Source organism: Pongo pygmaeus, chromosome 11 (genome assembly GCF_028885625.2).
Source record: "Pongo pygmaeus isolate AG05252 chromosome 11, NHGRI_mPonPyg2-v2.0_pri, whole genome shotgun sequence".
NCBI lineage: Eukaryota > Metazoa > Chordata > Mammalia > Primates > Hominidae > Pongo > Pongo pygmaeus.
This window is the reverse complement of record NC_072384.2, coordinates 73,723,450-73,742,782: the sequence shown is the minus strand read 5'-3', so window position 1 is coordinate 73,742,782 and position 19,333 is coordinate 73,723,450. Positions and strand designations below refer to the sequence as shown.

Sequence of the window (19,333 nt, the reverse complement as noted above, 5' to 3'; positions counted from 1 at the left end):
TTCATTTTTTTTTGGAGACAGGGTCTCGCTCTGTCGCCCAGGCTGGAGTGCATGGCGTGATCGTAGTTTGCTGCAGCCTCATACTGGACTCAAGCAATACCCCCCTCAACCTCAGCCTCTTGAGTAGCTGGAACTACAGACACACACCACCACGCCCAGTTAACTTTTTATTTTTTTATTTTTTGTAGAGATGGGGTCTCACTGTGTTGCCCAAGATGGTCTCAAACTCCTAGCCTCAAGCCAGCCTCCTGCCTCAGCCTCCCAAAATGCTGGGATTACAAGCATGAGCCACCATGCCTGGCTTTTTAGATTGTTTCTAATCTGTCTCTGTCTTTTTGTGCCAGTGTCATACTATTCTAATTACTATAGTTTTATGGTTTATTTTAATATCTAGTAGGACAAGTCCCATATTTTTCTCCCTAAACATTTTTTTTACCCTCAAGCAAGTAGTTCTTTTAGAATAATGATATATTTAATATATAATATTCTCCAACATCCCTATTATGATTTTAACTGGAATTTGTTAGATAAACATTATAAAATGTAGAATTTTTATCAGTACAGTATTGGACAGGATAGAGAAATTTTCAGTGCAGGGTCTGGCTAAAGCATGTTTTGGGTCAGTGTCTCAACCTCTGGTCTGGGAGTCCCTGGACCTAGAACATTTACTTAATTAGCTGTTGTTGGGACATTTGAGTATTGCCGTCAGAGTCACTAACAGCCATGGTTCTTGGATTTTTGGATTATGGATCCCTTTGGAAAGCATTTGAAAGTTATGTGCCATCTTCCCTCAAAGGCACATAAATGGAACTTTATGTACAGTTTCAGGGTGGTAGGGAACCCCTGCTATCTATTTATGGATCATAGGTTAATAATTCCTGCTATGGGAACTGAAGATAACAAGATAGAGAAGTCTAGTATTTTAGGAATATGTAATAAATGACCGGATTATTATGTAATTGTCTGCAAAGAAAAATTACTATTTTTGTGATACATGGATTAATGATCAGCTATTGTACCCAAATAATAAAAATAAGAATATTGAATTTCTCTGATAGCCTGAATGAGAATGAGGATTTTGAATAACAACCTTGGGAGATGTCTAGGCTAAACAAGGAACAGTTATAAAAGCAGTAAGGAAGACAAATATGCCAGGGTATGGAAGAGAACATGAACCTTCAAGTCACTTAGACCTGAATTTGAATCTCATCTCTGCCACTTACAAGCTATGGGAATTTAGGCAAGTCACACATGAAGCTGTGAGTCTAAATACATTACAGTTGCTGTTAACAATAACAATAATAAAATATATCAAGAAAATAGAGCATTTCTAATTTTAAATGTGAAGCTCTGAGTAAGAAGAGTCAAAGCAGAAGAGTGAGGTATTCAAGGTGAGTTTGGGTTAAGTTTCTTTGCAGTTAAAAGACAGTCATTTAGCAAAAGCTAGTTCTTGCAGAATGTTAAGATTAGAAGCCTGACTTGAGATTTCGTGAAAAAAGCCAGTATTTTTAGAAACTCAGAAATTTGAAGAAAAGGACTAGTGAACAATTATACAGATGGAAAAGTGTACATATGCTTTAAAGGAGCACCCAAGAGAACATGTTGCCATGTTGTAGATCACTGGGATTTAATCTTTCAGCAATCATAACAACAATGGCAACTACTCACATTTATTGAGAATTCGTTCTGTGCCAAGAACTGTGCTAAACACTATATGCATTATCTCTTAATCTTCACAACACTCCCTAGGAGGTAGATCTCATCCTCTGCATTTTATCAGTGAAGTAGGTCACAGACCTGGTAAGTGGCTAGGATTTATTCCCATGCTTAAGCATTATACTGTTACCTCTTGAATTAGTCCATTCATGTAACTGCAGTCTAACCGAAAAGTTCAAATGACCAGGAATTTTTATGTATCTCTGTAATGTACAGAATTTATTTTGAAAATGAGGGATTTGTTAAAGTTATCAAAACAGCCCAATTTAGTACCCCTACATCTGTATTTCTATATAATGATAGTAAAGAAATATGGAACCTAAGGCAACTTCTGAATGCATTGGGTATTCAATTTTTTTTTCCAGTTAACCAAGCTCAGTTAACTGGAACCTTTTATTGTTCTAATCATCGTTATTTATATATGTATTTATATATATGAACATAAGGAAATAAATTCAATCAACCAATAAGTATTATATCCAAACAAGCCCAAATGTTTTCTTTCATCTGTTTAGAAGTTTTTCTGATAAAGAATATAACATCTTTTAATTTTTTGCTAACATTAGAATTAATGTTTACTTTATGTAAGAAAAAGAGCACATTGAAACTATACCATATACTGATCATTTATATAAGATAATCTTATCTGAAAAGCAATCTATTTTTGATTTGTCTTAAATAAAACTGACATCTCTTAGTAAATCTAAGTTGTCTTTTCTTGGCTGTTAAATCTTTTGTGGGAGTAATTAAGAGAGCACTGAGTACAAAATGTTTTTTATTTCAACTGTCCAAAAACTAGGTTATAATATATAAATTTCTCTAAAAATATTTGAATGTGGCTTTAAGGAATACTATGCTGTTCAAGAACTTTGATTATAAGTGAATTCTATTTAATTAAAACTTGACTGCAAAAAATTTTTTGAGTGCTTCTAATTTGTAATGTAATTTGTAATGTGAGAAAAAGCAAATGCCAAAATGCTTTTGTGATAAGATTTCTATATCTGAAGTAATGGTCCAGTTAATTTACAATGAAAGAGAAATACTGAAATTCCTTCACTGGTGATCAGCACTTATTGAGGCTCTGAGGTTTTGTAAAAATGTTTATAGTTACAGAAGTATTTTATACTTTTTATATGATTAAAATTTAATTTCTTCCCCTATTTTTTGTTTGGCTTTCTTTTGTCTGTTTTCTTTCTTTAATTGAAAAAACTAATGGAACCACATATAAGATGGTACCACTGTTTTTTCTTTCTTTTGTATAATCTTGTTGCGTGTCTCTACATAAGCTGTTCTGGCCACTCATCATAGTAACCAGCTGGGCCATTTCACCTGCTGGAGCCATTAAAGAGGACGCTCTCCCCCTAGATTAATCCCCTCCGACATTAGTTTTTTGCACTGACAACTAGAGCAGGCATTCAGAATTTGCAGGTGGCCAGTGTGACGCACATAATTGCCTACAATTTTAGGCAATGAATAAAAATGGTCTACATTACTTGTCAAAGGTTGTATATGCAGTGCCAAGTGAGATCTATGGGAAGCCTTTTAGGGTTTAAAGAACAGTTAATAGCAAGGCTGCACAGGGCTTTTTTAATCATAATGCATTTGTAATATAGCACTTTGATCTTCTCCTTGTAGGAAATGGTGTTACATTAGCCACTTTTAAACATTTATGAGTGAAATTCAGTTATAGAAGAGTAAAAGTGATTATTCTTAAGCAGAACATGTTAGATTTCATTAAAAGTTTTCAGCTTGCCTCTTCCTTGTTAAAATCTGTGGGAAGTCCTTTGCCTGGAGGGTTTCAAATCAGGATCTAAGGATATAAGGCTTTTTCCTTATTTTTCCTGTTGGTAACAGCAAAATTTGGAAGGAAGGTATACTAAATATTGAGATAATTTATACAAATGGATATTTAAAGAAGAATAACTGATTATGGTACAGTAAAATACATTGATAAAAATCCAGGAAATTGATAACTAATAATTGTGTTACAATAAATTTTGAGAAATGCATATTTAAAACATATCCATAAATTATCCTTAATAACAACAACAACAGAAACCCAGATGACTCTCAAATGCACTTCTTCTGGAAGAGCTAAATTTGACCTTTCAGACCCCAGAGCCTTTTATTAACACCTGCCTGTAAGGAGAACCTTGCCACACGCAGCTTTTAGATTCAGAACCACAAAACTGATGAGGAAAGGCTTGAAGGGTTCAGTTTGTGTCACTTGCTGTTTGCCGTTTCCATTTCACAGATGATTAATCTTTCTGTGAAGAAAGGCCAGAGAAACAAAGCACATTGGGCTCTTCCTGCAGTTACTCCTTCTGAATGCACACTAGCTTGCTAACTAAAAGGCCTTTAGATTTCCAGCAGAGAGAGATGTTCTGAAAGTGAATGCAGCTGGTTGGAGGTCACCAGTGCAGGGCTCTTGCCATTGTGTAATGGAGGCTTTGGCAGGTTGCGGGGGTGGGGGAGTTGGGGGTATTGGGGGTGCGGCTGCGGGAGAAGTGGGCAGGGAGAAGGTGTTGGCAAAAAATTAATTTAAAATAAAAAGGGATTTGGTCAGTTGATTTAATATTTTGGAGGCTGGATCATCGATAATAGGCTCAATTTTGTCTTGTTTGTTTTTCTTCTTAGGGGAAAAATATAAGTTAGTCTTTCTTCAGTATATCCCCTCACTCCATTTTCTAATAGCATATTTGTCTTCTATATGGCATCACTAGGTAATATCGAAATGGTAGTAACTCTTGTATTTAGTCTTTGATGTAATTGAATTGTCTTGACATTTTTCAGGCTGTTACTAATTTTTGCTAATATTGTCCATTTTATACATTAAAAATTTAATGCCACAATGTTTTATTAGTATTTGGTTTTTAAATGAGATATTGAAAATAATTATTTGTGTGACCTAGCCCCCTTTCATTAAAACAAACTATTTTTATTTTGAAAATTTGAAAACTTTTTATTTTAATATTTAGTATCTAAATGTTTAGTTATTCATATATATTTACCTTTTTCTCAATCATGTGTAGGATATAATGTGCAAAGTAAAATCCTGGGTTATAGATCAAAAGAAACCTGTTCGCTTCTATCATGATTGGAATGACAAAGAGGTAAGTTATAAATATCATGCCATCTATTACTGCCTTTGCTTTGATTTGCTAGGGAACAAATTAGAGTTGTCATTATTTTACACTTAACCATTATATCTAAATTTTTATTTCTGTCAGTGATTGCTTATTCCTGGGCTTGTTATTTTTTTCTTTTCCCCCACTCATGATATTTCATAACCACTAATCTTTTGGAAATAAGGTTTATAAAAATGAAAATGCCTACTTGTTTTAAGGAATGTTTACTTTCAAATTCTTCGGTGATTTATTCCATATTTACTAAACTTTTAAAAGGGATTCTTTCTCCATCTCCCACTTTAGATTGAAGTGTTGAATAAACACTTATTTTTGACTTCAAAACCAATGGTCTACTTGGTTAATCTTTCTGAAAAAGACTACGTTAGAAAGAAAAACAAATGGTAAGTTTTTCCTCACCAGATGTACCCAGATGCATCATCTCTGTACACACACAAACACACACCCACATATATGTACTTAACGGCAATGTTTAATTTTAATATTTTTCTCCTTATTATTAAAAAGTTTAAAATGGATGAGAAAGATGTGCTTGGTATTTACCTTCACAGATGAGTCTTCTAATTGACTTATAGTTAGAGAACTTAAGAAAAACTGAATTAAATAAGCAATATTGAATTATATATATTTACTTATCAAATGTAAGTTTATTAGACATTATTGTTTATTTCCATTGCAAAATGAGAATAAATGTAGTCACAACAATAAAACTTCTTACACTAGGAATTTCTAGCTGTGTTGATATTATAAGTGACTTTAAAATACCCACTTGGGGTTGTAGCTGGCCATGAATTTTAAAATCCAGATTGAATGCTTTAAAAAAAAAAAAAAAAAAAAGGCTGTGTTTGGGGAAAGGCCAGTACCTGTTTCAAATGCTTTAAAAGTACATCGAGGTGAAAACTATGCATTCATGTATTGATTGTCATTTTTGGCATGTAACCAAAATGTACAAGATTTGTTACTATCACTGATAACTTCAGAAAATTATATGTTCATGTACCTGTGGGCATGTCCACATTTGGCATACCACTCACTTTGATTTGCCTCACTGGACTCTTATTTATACTATTGAGTCATACAAACAAATCAAAACTATCCAAAGCAAAATATCTGAATTCTCCTAAAATATATTGTCTGTTTCTCCCTGTACTTCATTAAGTACTTAGATGCACATGGTTTCAATTTTCCATTAAAAATTCTCATTTCCATATGATATCAAAGAGTGAGAAGGCTTTAAACTGAAAAATAAACATTCATAGACTGGAAGCCAAAACAATAATTAATGTCAGATGGTTAACTCCAATAAATCATTAGAATAAATTCTGTGAAATTACTGCAACTAAAAATGCCCTGTTGATATTACTATAAGACATTTTGTGTTCCTGATAGGAAGCTGAATTTAGCCTCTTTATTGGTAATGTTCTAAAAAGCATAAATTTAACATAAAGATTTCATTCAGCTGGTCAGTATCCTCCATCAGGTAATTAACTTTAAAATAATCAGTTCTGTTGCCTTTCAAATTCTTATAAATTTGATGATTAATGTGTTAAAAATTGTTACCTTTAGGAATGAATTTTAAATTTATTACTTGACCTCAGTTAATAAATCTTCTCATTGTGGTATGAATGGTAAGGTTTCCTGAGGCTCTGTGAAACAATACAGACATCAAAGTTTACATGAAAAGGGATGAGTCAGTTTCCTTGCCCAAAGGGGCTTCTCACACCTGTATTTGGATGATTACAGGTAGAACTCCCTGGCTCTAATTGTATAGTAAATACCATTTCCCAGACCCTAATGGTAGACAGACTGCTTAGGAGACGCCAGTCTGTGATTTAGCTGTCGCCAGACACCCCATGTTTTTTGTGAGACCAGTTGTGATGATGACATGGTTATAGCCAATTGAAAGTAAACTCTTGTCTAAATAGCAAATTTTAATTTATAATAATGTAGAGGTATGAATGATCCTATTTTATAAAACCAAATCTTAATAGGTTTTATGTGTAACTAATGATCTGGCTTGGGGTTGGTGTGTGTATGTCTTGGGGGGAGGGTTGGGAGGGATCCAGATCTTGTGGAAGTTAGTGTAATTGTAGCTGAAAGATCAAAGACTGGGTAACTGAGTGATGTTCCAGAAGAGAATTTACCACATAGCCATTTTCTGTACAGTTTCTGCCGCCTGCTGTTCCTATTTTCCCTCAAGCTAGCCATTGACTACCCCCTGTGCATCCCCGCTCGTAAAAAATGATTGAGGAAGTATTTGTCATGTATTTATGAGTGGGAAATATTGTGTGATAGGGAATGGCATCTACTGGAGCCAGAAAGATTGCCATTTTCCTTTCATTCAGCCACTCTGCTACAGCTTTAAATCCTCTCTGTTTATGCAACATAGCCTTTGTATTAAAGTGCAGAATAAATTTTTATTATGAAGGATATGAACACTAGGTTTTCATCATTTATAACACTGAAAGCAGATGTAAATAGTTAAAATCCATTTTAACTACTAAATCCTTTTAATTGTGTTAGCATCTTGTTTTTAGGTAATGTTTACATCTAAGCCCCATTTGCATTATTAGTTGCTTCTTTAGCAAAAGAAAAAGTTTTTGTTTTTGAAGATTAACATGTAATGTTACTATAGCAAATAAGACTGATGCAGGAAACAGTAATAAATACTTTCGTGGGTCTTTTAGATCTGGAAAACTATTTTAAACCATCAAGAAAGAGGAGACGAGAGGTTTGTGACTTTGGCCACAAGAGGAGACTAAAACTGTTGTTATTTTAGCAGGTCACCGTTTCAGAAGTATTGAACACTTTAGTTACTGAAGTTCACCCTAAATGTAAATGGTAATGTGTTATTTTTCAACCCTAGAAAAGAAGGAAGCATTTTGAAAGATAAGTCTATTGTGTTATTGAGTAGTTATATTGACCTTTTGTAAGATGCAAAAACTGGAATGGCTGCAAGCATTAGTCATTGAATTAGTCATTTCATTGATTTATGACTAAAGACCTAGCCCCTGAAGAGAAGCTGACATGGCAGCCGGGTTGATTGCAGTTGTGTTATGATCAAATGACAGTAATCAAGATGTTGTAAGTGAATCCACAAACCATTTTTTATTATTACAAATTGCTGTTTCTTGAATGAATAAAACTATATAGAAGTTTTTGTTGTTTTTGGTGAGCACAAGCATTTTTGAACACTTGAGGTTTTCATTTTCTAAACACGATCAGCTGTTACTTATAACTAAGATTATACTATACGCGGTATTTTCATTTGAGATTGCTTACTGAGTCATGGTGTCAAGCAGGTACAGGACATTAGAACTGTCAAACTACTGCTTAATTAGGGGTTTAAATTTCAATCTTTGCACCCTTGCTGCTCTGTTAGTAGAATATGCCATCCAATTATGAAATCAGTAGAACAAACTAATTTTAGATATTTTTTACACCTACCAGCCATAAATTATGTTTCATTTTTGTGATCCTACCTTTCTTGAAACTGTTAATAAAAGATAATTATATTTTATTATTTATTATACTACATATTTGTGTTTAACTGGAAAATATAACTAAACTTTTAGATACGCAGACTGTGTGTGTGTGTGTGTGTGTTTGTGTGTGTGTGTGTGTGTGTGTTATACACACATTTTCATATGCCCTGGTGGGCTTGTAGTCATTTAACATTACCTTTTGGGTAATATTATATGAGTCAATTAATCTGAGTGATGAAATTGATTCAAGATATATAGACAAATACTTGGAAAGTCTTTTAAGTTGTTTAATAATGAAGGGCAATGTGTCAAGTTCACTAAATGCATTTTAAATAGAAAAATGTTTTATTATTAATTCTTATGATACCATGATTCAGTTCCTTCCCCTTTCCCATCTTTGTGTGTTCATTAGTTTTCCACACAATTTGTATACAATAACTAAAAATAGTTTGGGGATACTACACATTATGTGCTTGGTTCGGGGGGAATCATGGAATAAATATATTTTCTTGATTTCTTGAGCTGCCTATAAAAATTACAGCTACTATATCTCAGCAAGTATATATGTAGGTGGAAGTGTGTATATTTTTGACACACAATTTTCTATTTCTGTATGTGTGCATATATATACAAACACATATATGCATATAAATATAAAAAACTATTTCTGTAGAACTATTATAGGAGGTCATCAGTTTCTGACAAGATCATTTAAGCTAGAAATATAACACAGACTTTCTGCTTTGGAAAGATTACTTTGTATTATGATAAAGCTTATTGTTAACAGTATTATTTATACTATGAATTAGGATTTCAAATAATTTTTGGTGAATGAATTTTGTGGAATTGATTATTTCTTTCTCTGATCAGAATCTTTAGAATTAAAAAGAATATGATAAAGAAAAATGATCTTTTTATTATAGGAGATGGAAGGCTGAAAGAAGTGGGGATGGGGAAAAACCGTTGCCCATTCAGGAATCTTTTTTTTTTCTTTTTTTGGTCAAATGTACTTTTGCATTTGAATCTATTTTTACATGTAATAATATTTGTGAATTCTTATTTGGTTTTCATTAAATGGGTTTTGAATATTCTTTCAACAATTTCATATTCTTATCAAGAGGTAACAATGCAGTAGTGCACTTCTGGTTTCTTATGAAAGAGATAATTATATACGAAAGCACTTTTTTTGTATGAACATAATGCTACTGACCCTATGCATATTAGGAATTTCCCTTGGCCTATTTGTATTTTTTGCAATACTATTTATAGCCAACGATTTCTATTTGCCAGATGGTTCACTGAATTTAAGAAAGTGATACATTTGGGAGTGCCCGTTGTAATCTTCATTAGCACCATCTGCTGACTTACTGATTTGTGAGTGATGTAATTTATCAAATATGTCAGGACTTTCATCTTTTTCAAACTAGCTGAAGAATTTCACTCCACACAAACAGAAAAAGTTTTATAAAATTTTTTCTAGCTTCTACAGATTAAAAGATTTATAAGTACTTTTTAAAAAATAAGTGTTCCTTAGGATTCTGTCATGTGAAATTAAAATATATATTCCCTATACATGTACACACATCTATGATCTAGGAAATGAAATACAAAGTTTGGTTTATAGCTATACAGTGTTCTTCAAATTACAAATGATTCATCTACACAAAGAATTTCTTTGCTTCCCTACCCTACTCACTTTGTTGAATAATTCAAAAACAATCCTCTTAAAAATCTGCCCTAGAGATTAAGGATCTCTGAGTCATATTTTGTTACCAAAACACTGAGTTGGGATGAGCTACACTCTTACAACCGGAGTTGATATGGTTTGGATTTGTGTCCCTGCCCGAATCTCATGTTGAATTATAATCCCCAATGTTGGAGGAGGGGCCTGGTAGGGGACTATTGGACTGCAGGGGTGGATTTCCTTCTTGCTGTTCTCGTGATAATAAGTGAGTTCTCATGAGATCTGGTTGTTTAAAAGTGTGTAGCACCTACCCCTTTGCTCTCTTCCTCCTTCTCTGGCTGTGCCTGCTTCCTCTTTACCTTTGCCATGATTGGAAGTTTCCTGAGGCCTCCCCAGCCATGCCTCACAGCCTGCAGAACCATGAGCCAATTAGACCTCTTTTCTTTATAAATTACCCAGTCTCAGGTATTTCTTTATAGCAATGTGAGAATGGACTAATACAGGAGTTTAGTAGTTGGTGAAGAAGGTTGTGGAGAATTTTGAAGCTCAGAAATCTTAGGACTGTTGGGAGTGGGAAATATAGGGCAGGACCTCGGGAAGGATTTAGAATGGAGGTTCAAGATAGTTTGTAGGATTTGAATAACAGGTTTTCCTGGGATAAGGGTGGAGCAAAGGAAAGGTGAACAATGTCAGTGTTTTACAACCTAATATGTCCTGCTTGTGTGGGATAGGAGGAAGAGCATTATTTGTCTCTACCGTTCTTTCCTGTGCAGCATGTTCCCCAGACACAGCATCTACCTTTGGATTTAATGTTGTAGTTTAACTATTTGATGAGTTAAATAGACTTGAAGCCTAGCCCAAAATGTTAGGTACCATTAATAATATTGTTTCTATAAGGAAAATGAATCCTAAAAAACTGGAGAATATGGTCTATTTGTAACCTAGGGAGTAGATACTATCAAGGAGTTGGGTGTGTTAAGAAGAATACTACTTCAGAATTTGAAATACAAGTGCTATGGTCTTTATTTGCTACTATAAGTAGCTCTTTGAACTTGGCCATTTAAATTACTTAGCCTTTCATGTAGAAGATAATTCATTGAGATTGTTCATATAAAATGTGTTCTGTATAAATAATGTTTCCCAAATTTAGTTATAGCTCAAAAAGTTTTCAATAATAGAAAAAGGACTTGTTTTGGCCTTGTGAATGCATCTTTTGGATACATCACCTTGGTTTTTATTTCTGTTATTGGATTAAGGAACAAAATTTATTACATGTATAAATATAACAGTGAGACTCCCATGATATCGCTGCCATGTTCTCTACAACCCCATCCCTTCTTTCAGGTTGGGCCCTATAACTTCACCATTTGCAGCTTAGAGGATTTTATTGTCACCCTTGGCTTCCATTAGAGTAAATCATCCTTTGTTTACATTGTTACAATATGTACAGTCTTTATGTAAAATCATGTTACAGTAGCATGATTTTTTAAAGAAAATTGTTTATTCTTTTAAAAACCTTTTAAAACAGTTTCATTGTGATTTCCTATATCTCAGTCTCTCTGAGTATGAATGTATATATGTATGTGTTGGGGGTGAGGCAGTGCAAGTTAGTAAAGAATTAAAGATCATCTCTAAGGTTCCCTTCCAGGGCTAGAATTTTATGATTTTAATGAAGTGTAATGAATTCATAAAGAAAAGATGCCCATGCAAATATCTAGGTTTGCCATGGTAACTTTTCCTAATTGCGTACAGAGCATTCCTGAGGCTGCAGCCCAATTTAAGAGCAACTTTTCTGGACTGGGTTACAGATAAGACCTGATCTTTTTTCCTACTCTCATTCCCTCTTCCATACCTCAGGCCCTTGAAAATAAGCCTTTTCTGCATCTCACCATGTTTCTTCCCATCTTTCGTTGTAGTGGGCAGCTGTTGCTTTGGCTAGAATAAGAACGAAGTGAATTGGCATATCTATATTTGAGATCAGTAACATTACTTAAACTATTACATTCCTTTATTCTAAATTGACCTAGAAAGCATTTCCCATCAAAAACATTAGAATGTGAGACTCACCCTCAAAAGCCTATTTAGTTCACAATGTAGTAGAAATAGAACAATTTGAGAAATATTTTTGTATCTGTGACCATTTTTACCACCAGTTTTAAAATTCTGCTTTTTAAAAATGTGTTTTAAAATAACCGACTTATGAACTTTGCATATACTCCTATTTATATAAGGCTGGGACTGCACATTGCTGTGCAATCTGTCTTTTTAATGCTTTACATCAAGAAAAGCAAAACTTGATAAAAAACTGTCATTATAAATGCAAATTTCAAATTTATGTTCCTTTTGAAGACTGTGAGCTCATTGAGGAGGTGGGTACTGTTTTCTTTTTCCTTTTTAAGCAAATATTTATTAACAATTATTAAGCCCTTCTTTGTGTCATGTATTATCTTAGGTGGTGAACAGAAAAAGCCCTTTCTCCTGGAGGACTTACAGTCTCATGGAGTAATAGACATCCAACAAACAGACATTTAATATAATGCAGGGAATGATTAGGACCGTGAATAAAAACAAAGCAGAGTAAGAGGAAACTGTCTTAGTTAGGGTGGCTGAGGAAGACCTTATGAAATAAGGATACATGCCATGAGAGAATCCACGGAAAGCTCAGTCCAGGGAGAGGAAACTGCAAGTACAAAGGCTCTGAGGTAGCTAGATGCAATAAAACAGAATACGAGTTATAGGAATAGAAGTTGGAGAAGGAAACAGGAGTCAGTTGATGTAGAGCGTAATGGGCTATCAAAAAGGAATAAAATGTGAAGACAACCACTTGAAAAGAACTTACATGTTTTTATTTAAGTACATTCCATTGAAACATTTTAAACATGTTCTAAATGTGTTCTAAAATTTTATTTGGGTTTGAAGAATAACCATCATGTACTTTCTAGTTTGCTTTCATTGATTTCTTATAGTCCAGAAATATTTTTGATTGCTAAGTGTTTTAAACAGCCTTTAAAGTAATAATTGCAATTTATTTCAAATTTCATCTTTCCTTTTCCTTGCTTGTCTAGTGACTTGTTGATTCATGCTGCCAATTATGAAGCACTTTTTAAAAGCCCCTCGATGTATGACTTCAAAGAAATAGATTGAACTTTATTAAGAAATAACAGCAGCCAACATTTGTCTAGAGCCTTACAGTGTTTCAGCTTTTTTATTTCATTTGATCCTCAAATTCCGAGATGGCCCTCATTACACTATTACATTGGCCTTGAATTGAATGTTTACTAAAATGAAGCATTTTTTTCCTTTTCTTTTTTTTTCAGAGACAGGGTCTCACTCTCTTGCCCAGGCTGGAGTGCAGTGGTGCAATTACAGCTCATTGCAGTCTGGACCTCCCTGACGGGCACAGGCCACCACACCTGGCTAATTTTTGTATTTTTTATAAGAGTCAGGGTTTCCCATGTTGCCCAGGCTGGTCTAGAACTCCTTGGCTCAAGCGATCCACTTGCCTTGGCCTCTCAAAGTGCTGAGATTACAGGTGTGAACCACTATACCTGGCCAAAATGAAGCATTTGCATCATTAGAATAAGAGTTCTGCATATTAGTTTAGGAATGCGTTACTCCAACAGAGAGAGAAATAAGCTTTGTCTTTCCATTAGCAAAGATTTAGCAGTGCCTTTTCAGTACTTTAAATATTTGTCATTGAAATCAAGGGGTAGTCATCAGTATTCCTGGGTGATAATCAGCATTTTCCTTAGAGATTCTTTTAAAAGAATGTATTATGGGCTGTGGAAAATGTTGTTGGATTTAATCCATTTTGAAATTTAAAAGGAAAAGATCAAATAGTATCTGTTCATTGGTAGTCATTTTTAGCCTTTTTAAATGAAATTTTAAAAGATTTTCCCCAGGAACATATATGGATGTCCAACATGAAGGTCACTAGCAGTTTTCAAATATGACTTTTAAGTTTTGTCATTTTTCTTTTGTATGTCCTGCTTCCCGCCTTCCTCCATTTAATATAATTGATTTAGCTTTTTTTTTTTTTGAGGCGGAGTCTCGCTCTGTCGCCCAGGCTGGAGTGCAGTGGCGCGATCTCCGCTCACTGCAAGCTCCGCCTCCCGGGTTCACGCCATTCTCCTGTCTCAGCCTTCTGAGTAGCTGGGACTACAGGCGCCCGCCACCAGGCCGGCTAATTTTTTTTTTTTTTGTATTTTTAGTAGAGGCGGGGTTTCACCGTGTTAGCCAGGATGGTCTTGATCTCCTGACATCGTGATCCGCCCGTCTCGGCCGCCCAAAGTGGTGGTATTACAGGCATGAGCCACCGCGCCTGGCCGATTTAGCTTTTCTTATACCAAACTAAAAGACATACATAGCAAACCATTATTTATTGTTGAGTTCCTGCTATGTGATGGGCATTCTGAGCTTGGAAATTGCTGAGATGTATATTATACCTATCAAGCAGGTATTATCATGCCCATTTTACAGATAGGGCAGGCGGTTGGAAAGATTATAAAACATGCCCAAGTTCTTGGAGCAGGTAAGTGGTAGAAATAGATCCATTTGACCTGAATGCGACTGTTCCACACAGGATGACTGACAGCTAAGTGACAGTACAAGATATGTTTGTGAATCTCCAGAAATCTTTGAAAATATCACGTCAGCAACTTTCGCATTTTGCTTTATCTCAGAAAGTTTAATCTCCATCCAATTGTTTAGTTAATAAACTAAATTAGGATTTTAGTTAAAAAGAACAATTCTCAAGACAACATTTGTGGGGTTTTTTTTAGGATAATAAGCATTTGCTGCTGCTGTTTTTGCCTTGTCTCGTAATTTTATTAACTAATAACATTGTTAAGAGGCAACAGCAATGTATTTTAGTACCCACCTTAGCTTGCATTTTTAAGCAATATCATGTATAAAAATTTTGGTGGAGAAAATACAATGGCTCTTATTGAAACCGAGATTAAAAATTATGTGAAATTGCCAAGTCTAAAATAGTGGTACAGAATAAACCCCCCAAAAACATACCTGTAACCACAGATTGGTTTTTATATATTGATATGATAAACAGGATTTAACTTTTTCTGTTATAGCAAACTATAATTTGTTAAAAATAATTCGACTGGGCACAGTGGCTTAAGCCTGTAATCCCAGCACTTTGGGAGGTTGAGAAGGGTGGATCACCTGAGGTCAGGAGTTCGAAACCAACCTGACCAACGTAGTGAAACCCCATCTCTACTTAAAAAATACAAAAAATTAGCTGGGCTTGGTGGCGGGCACCTGTAATCCCAGCTACTCGGGAGACTGAGGCAGGAGAATTGCTTGAGCCTGGGAGACAGAGGTTGCAGTGAGTCAAGATCATGCCATTGCACTCCAGCCTGGGCAACAAGAGTGAATCTCCATCTCAAAAATAGTAATAATAATAATTCTTCAGTGATGGGGTGAGGGAGTTGATGTTAAATAAATAGGGAAATGAGAGAATATCACATGTGTTAGTTTGTTTTCTGCTGCTATAACAGATACCACAGACTAGGTAATTTATAAAGAAGAGAAATTTATTTGGTTCATGGTTCTGGAGCCCAGGAAGCCTGAGAGTATGTCACTGGCATCTTCTGAGGGTCATCCCATGGCAGAAGAGCAGAAGGCAGAAACAAGTGGGAGACAGAGGGCAAAGTGGGTCAAACTCATTCTCTTTATCAGGAGTCCACTCCTGAAATAACTAACCTACTCCCATGATTACAGCATTAATTGCTTAATAAGGGGTGAGCCCTCATGACCTAGCCACCTCTTAAAGGTCCCACTTCCCAATCTCATTGCACTGGGGGCTTAAGATTCCTAACACATGAACCTTGGGGGGCACATTCAAACCACAGCACTATGAGGTAGAGCAATGGCAGATAATTTGTATGCCTAATGTTGTATTTGTAGTAGTCGTCATTCAGTCAACACTTCATACTTGACCTTATGCCAGTTATATTTAAGATTCCCAACAAGCTTGTAAAGTAGGTGCCATTATTACCCACATTTTAAGGAAATGAAAAGCAAGTATGGAGAGATTAAGGAACTTGACCAAAGTTACATAACCAGTCAGTGGTGCCGACATTCAATTGTAAGCAGTTCATCTACAGAGCTCATGTTCCTCACTAACTGCTAAGCCATAGTATCTCAGCATTGGGGCATTGGTGATGCTGGAAAGGTAGACAAGGCCTGTGAAATATGTCATATACCAGTCACATTTCCTATTACTATGAATTTCATTTAGGTAAGGTTTTGTTGTTAGACAGTTCATGCACTATAAAATTTGAGACTAAAAATTCATTATAACCTAATTAGAAAATGCCAACTGAGAGTGGTATTTTTTTAAAAATTGCACCTAAAATTGTATCTTTAATTTTATGGACTTATCTTTAAAAACTATTTTCCAATTTAATAGCCATTGTAGGGACAGTACATAAAACAGTTTATATATTTTTATATTGAAAATACATATTATTGCTACTTTTCTCAAGAAAACTACTTTCTTCAACCACTTGTTTTATTTGTGTGTTTGTTTTTAACCATGTACTGATTTATTCTGTTTCCTTGCATTTTCACTAACTTGGATTTGTTTTTGAGAACTACTTTGGGAGTAGGGAAGTGTGTGAGACTGTGTGTGTTTGTACATATCTCCTTTATTAGCTGGAATACAAATGGATGATTTGTATAATGTTCTGGTTTAGTACTATATTAGTGCATAGCAATATAATGAACATTGTATATGTATATGTATATGTATATGTATATGTATATGTATATGTTTATGTATATGTACATATACATCCAGGTCGGGCAAAACTAATGACTACCATTTGTTGAGCATCTATTATATGCTGCACTTTGGGGTGTTTACATATGTTCTATCATTTCGTTTAATCCCCATAACAACCTTGGAAGGCAAATTTCTATCCATTTACTAATGAGAACCTAAGGCTCAGAGAAGTGAAGTAAGAAACCTAGTTAAATATTTTGGAAACTTCTTTTAGCTCAAATTCATGAGAGAAAGTATAAAACATTTTATGCATTTATAGCATGGTTTTCATGCAACAAAAGTAGACAAGGAGTTTTTTATGTTGTTTGTATCCTAGTGAAAATTACACAGAAACTTTTACCTATCGGAGAGCAAACATAATTGCAATATTTTGTATAAGCGTGACTCAAGATTGTTTGGTTGGTTGCCTTATAGCCCTTGGTTTCCTCACCTGTCAGAGGGAGTAATGATTTTCTTATAGAATTATGAGAATTAAATAAAATATGTTACATATATTAAATGAAATTATCCTGTGGCAGAAATTATTCTGTGTCAGATCCGTTTGACTTGAAATATAATTTACTTAATTCTCATAATTCTAAGAGAAAAGCATATGTATGTGTATGAACTTAGATAGATTGACAGTTAATTGGCTAGTTCCTGGCAGTTGTAATTACATAATAAACTCTCTAACTTGAGTCCTGCTTATATAAAACGTTGCAATTAGGCCAAGTGCAGTGGGTCACTCCTGTAATCTTAGTGCTTTGGGAGACCAAGGCAAGAGGATCACTTGAGGCCAGGATTTCGAGACCAGCCTAAGCAATATAGGTACATCCTATGTCTACAAAAAATAAAAACATTAGCCAGGCACAGTGGCATGCGCCTATAGTCCCAGCTACTCGGGGCTGAGGCGGGAAGATCACTTGAGCCCGGGAATTCAAGACCAGCCTGAGCAATATAGTGGGACCCTGCCTCTACAGAAATTAAAAAGAAATTAGCCTCTTGTGATGGCCTGCACCTGTAGTCCCAGCTATGTGGGAGGCTGAGGTAGAAGGATTGCCTGAGCCCAGGAATTCGAGGCTGCAGTAAGCTTTGATTGTGCCAGTGTACTCCAGCCTGGGTGACAGAGTGACACCCTGTCTCAAAAAAAAATTGGCCGGGCACGGTGTCTCACATCTGTAATACTAGCATTTTGGGAGGCCGAGGCGGGTACATCACTTGAGACCAGGAATTCAAGACCAGCCTGGGCAACATGTTGAAAACTCGTCTCTACTAAAAATACAAAAAAAAAAAAAAAAAATCCAAGCTTGGTGGCGCATGCTTGTAATCCCAGCTACTTGGGAAGCTGAAACATAAGAGAATCATTTGAACTTGGGAGGTGGAGGTTGCAGTGAGGGGAGATTGAACCCAAAGGGCAGAGATTGCAGTGAGCCAAGATCATGCCGCACCACTGCACTCCAGACTGGGCGACAGAACAAGACTTTATCTCAAAAAAAAAAAAAAAAAAATCCTTAGCAAACTAACACAGGGATAGAAAACTGAATACCAGATGTTCTCACTTATAAGTGGGGGCTAAATGATGAGAACTTATGAACACAAAGAAGGAAACAATAGACACTGGAGTCTACTTGAGGGAAGAGGGTGGGAAGAGAGAGAGGAGCAGAAAGGATAACTATTGGTTACTGAGCTTAATACCTGGGTGATAGGTACAAAAAAACCCTGTGACGTGTTTATGTAACAAACCTTCACATGTACCCCCAAACCTAAAATAAAAATTTTGTTAACTGTCATCATATTTTAGGACTGGAAGAGAAAAATGGGTGATAATGCTTTTATTATTTAAAAGTGTTTTTTTTCCTGAGTCTTATTTTGAAAAATTACACAGAATAGTTTGCATGGCATATTCCTTGCATCGTAGAACTTGCTCTGCTTCAGGCCAAATTGAAATAGAGACAGAAAAGAAAGAGACCAAGAAAGAGGATATGGAGACTATCAACCATTTGTTTCCTTTCCTGTATTCAAAGACAAACATCTTAGTTGTCTGGATCTCTTGAAATTAGTACTTGTAAAACCTTTTAAATGTTACTAGAATACATTGTTAAAGCCATATCTGGTTGAAATTTTCTGATTAAGCACAATTAAATAATTGTTTCAGCAATTACACAGTTCATGATTATGGTGTGTGATGGGACATAATTTTTTTTTAAATCTGTTATTGAGTAAAATATGTATTGATGGCCAAGTATAAGTTTTAGTACAACTTGCTATATCTTGGACATTTTGCATATATAGCTTAAAGGCCAGTGGAGTAGATTGGGAAGTTCTGTCAGCTTCATAATTTTGGAAAACAGAAAAAAAGAAAAAACAATGCTGATTAAACATTCTTAGCCATAAGAAGATATGTGAGTGTGGCTTAGCTAATAATACCTACTTTCTTACTATGTATCACTTAATAGACTTTTTTTGCTATGAAATATTTAATAGTTACGCATTTGCTATTTTATAGTTATTTCACTGCCCT

At 35.0% G+C, this 19,333-nt stretch overlaps 1 protein-coding gene across 2 annotated transcripts in view; it reads left to right on the top strand.

Moving 5' to 3' along the window:
* OLA1 (Obg like ATPase 1) overlaps positions 1-19,333 on the top strand; it is a 174,221-nt gene that overhangs the window by 121,525 nt on the left and 33,363 nt on the right. For both annotated transcript variants that reach the window (XM_054477567.2, XM_054477566.2), the window contains 2 exons: positions 4,749-4,829; positions 5,148-5,245. In XM_054477567.2, the coding sequence (XP_054333542.1) occupies positions 4,749-4,829; positions 5,148-5,245 (179 nt within the window). The remainder of the gene's footprint in view (positions 1-4,748; positions 4,830-5,147; positions 5,246-19,333) is intronic.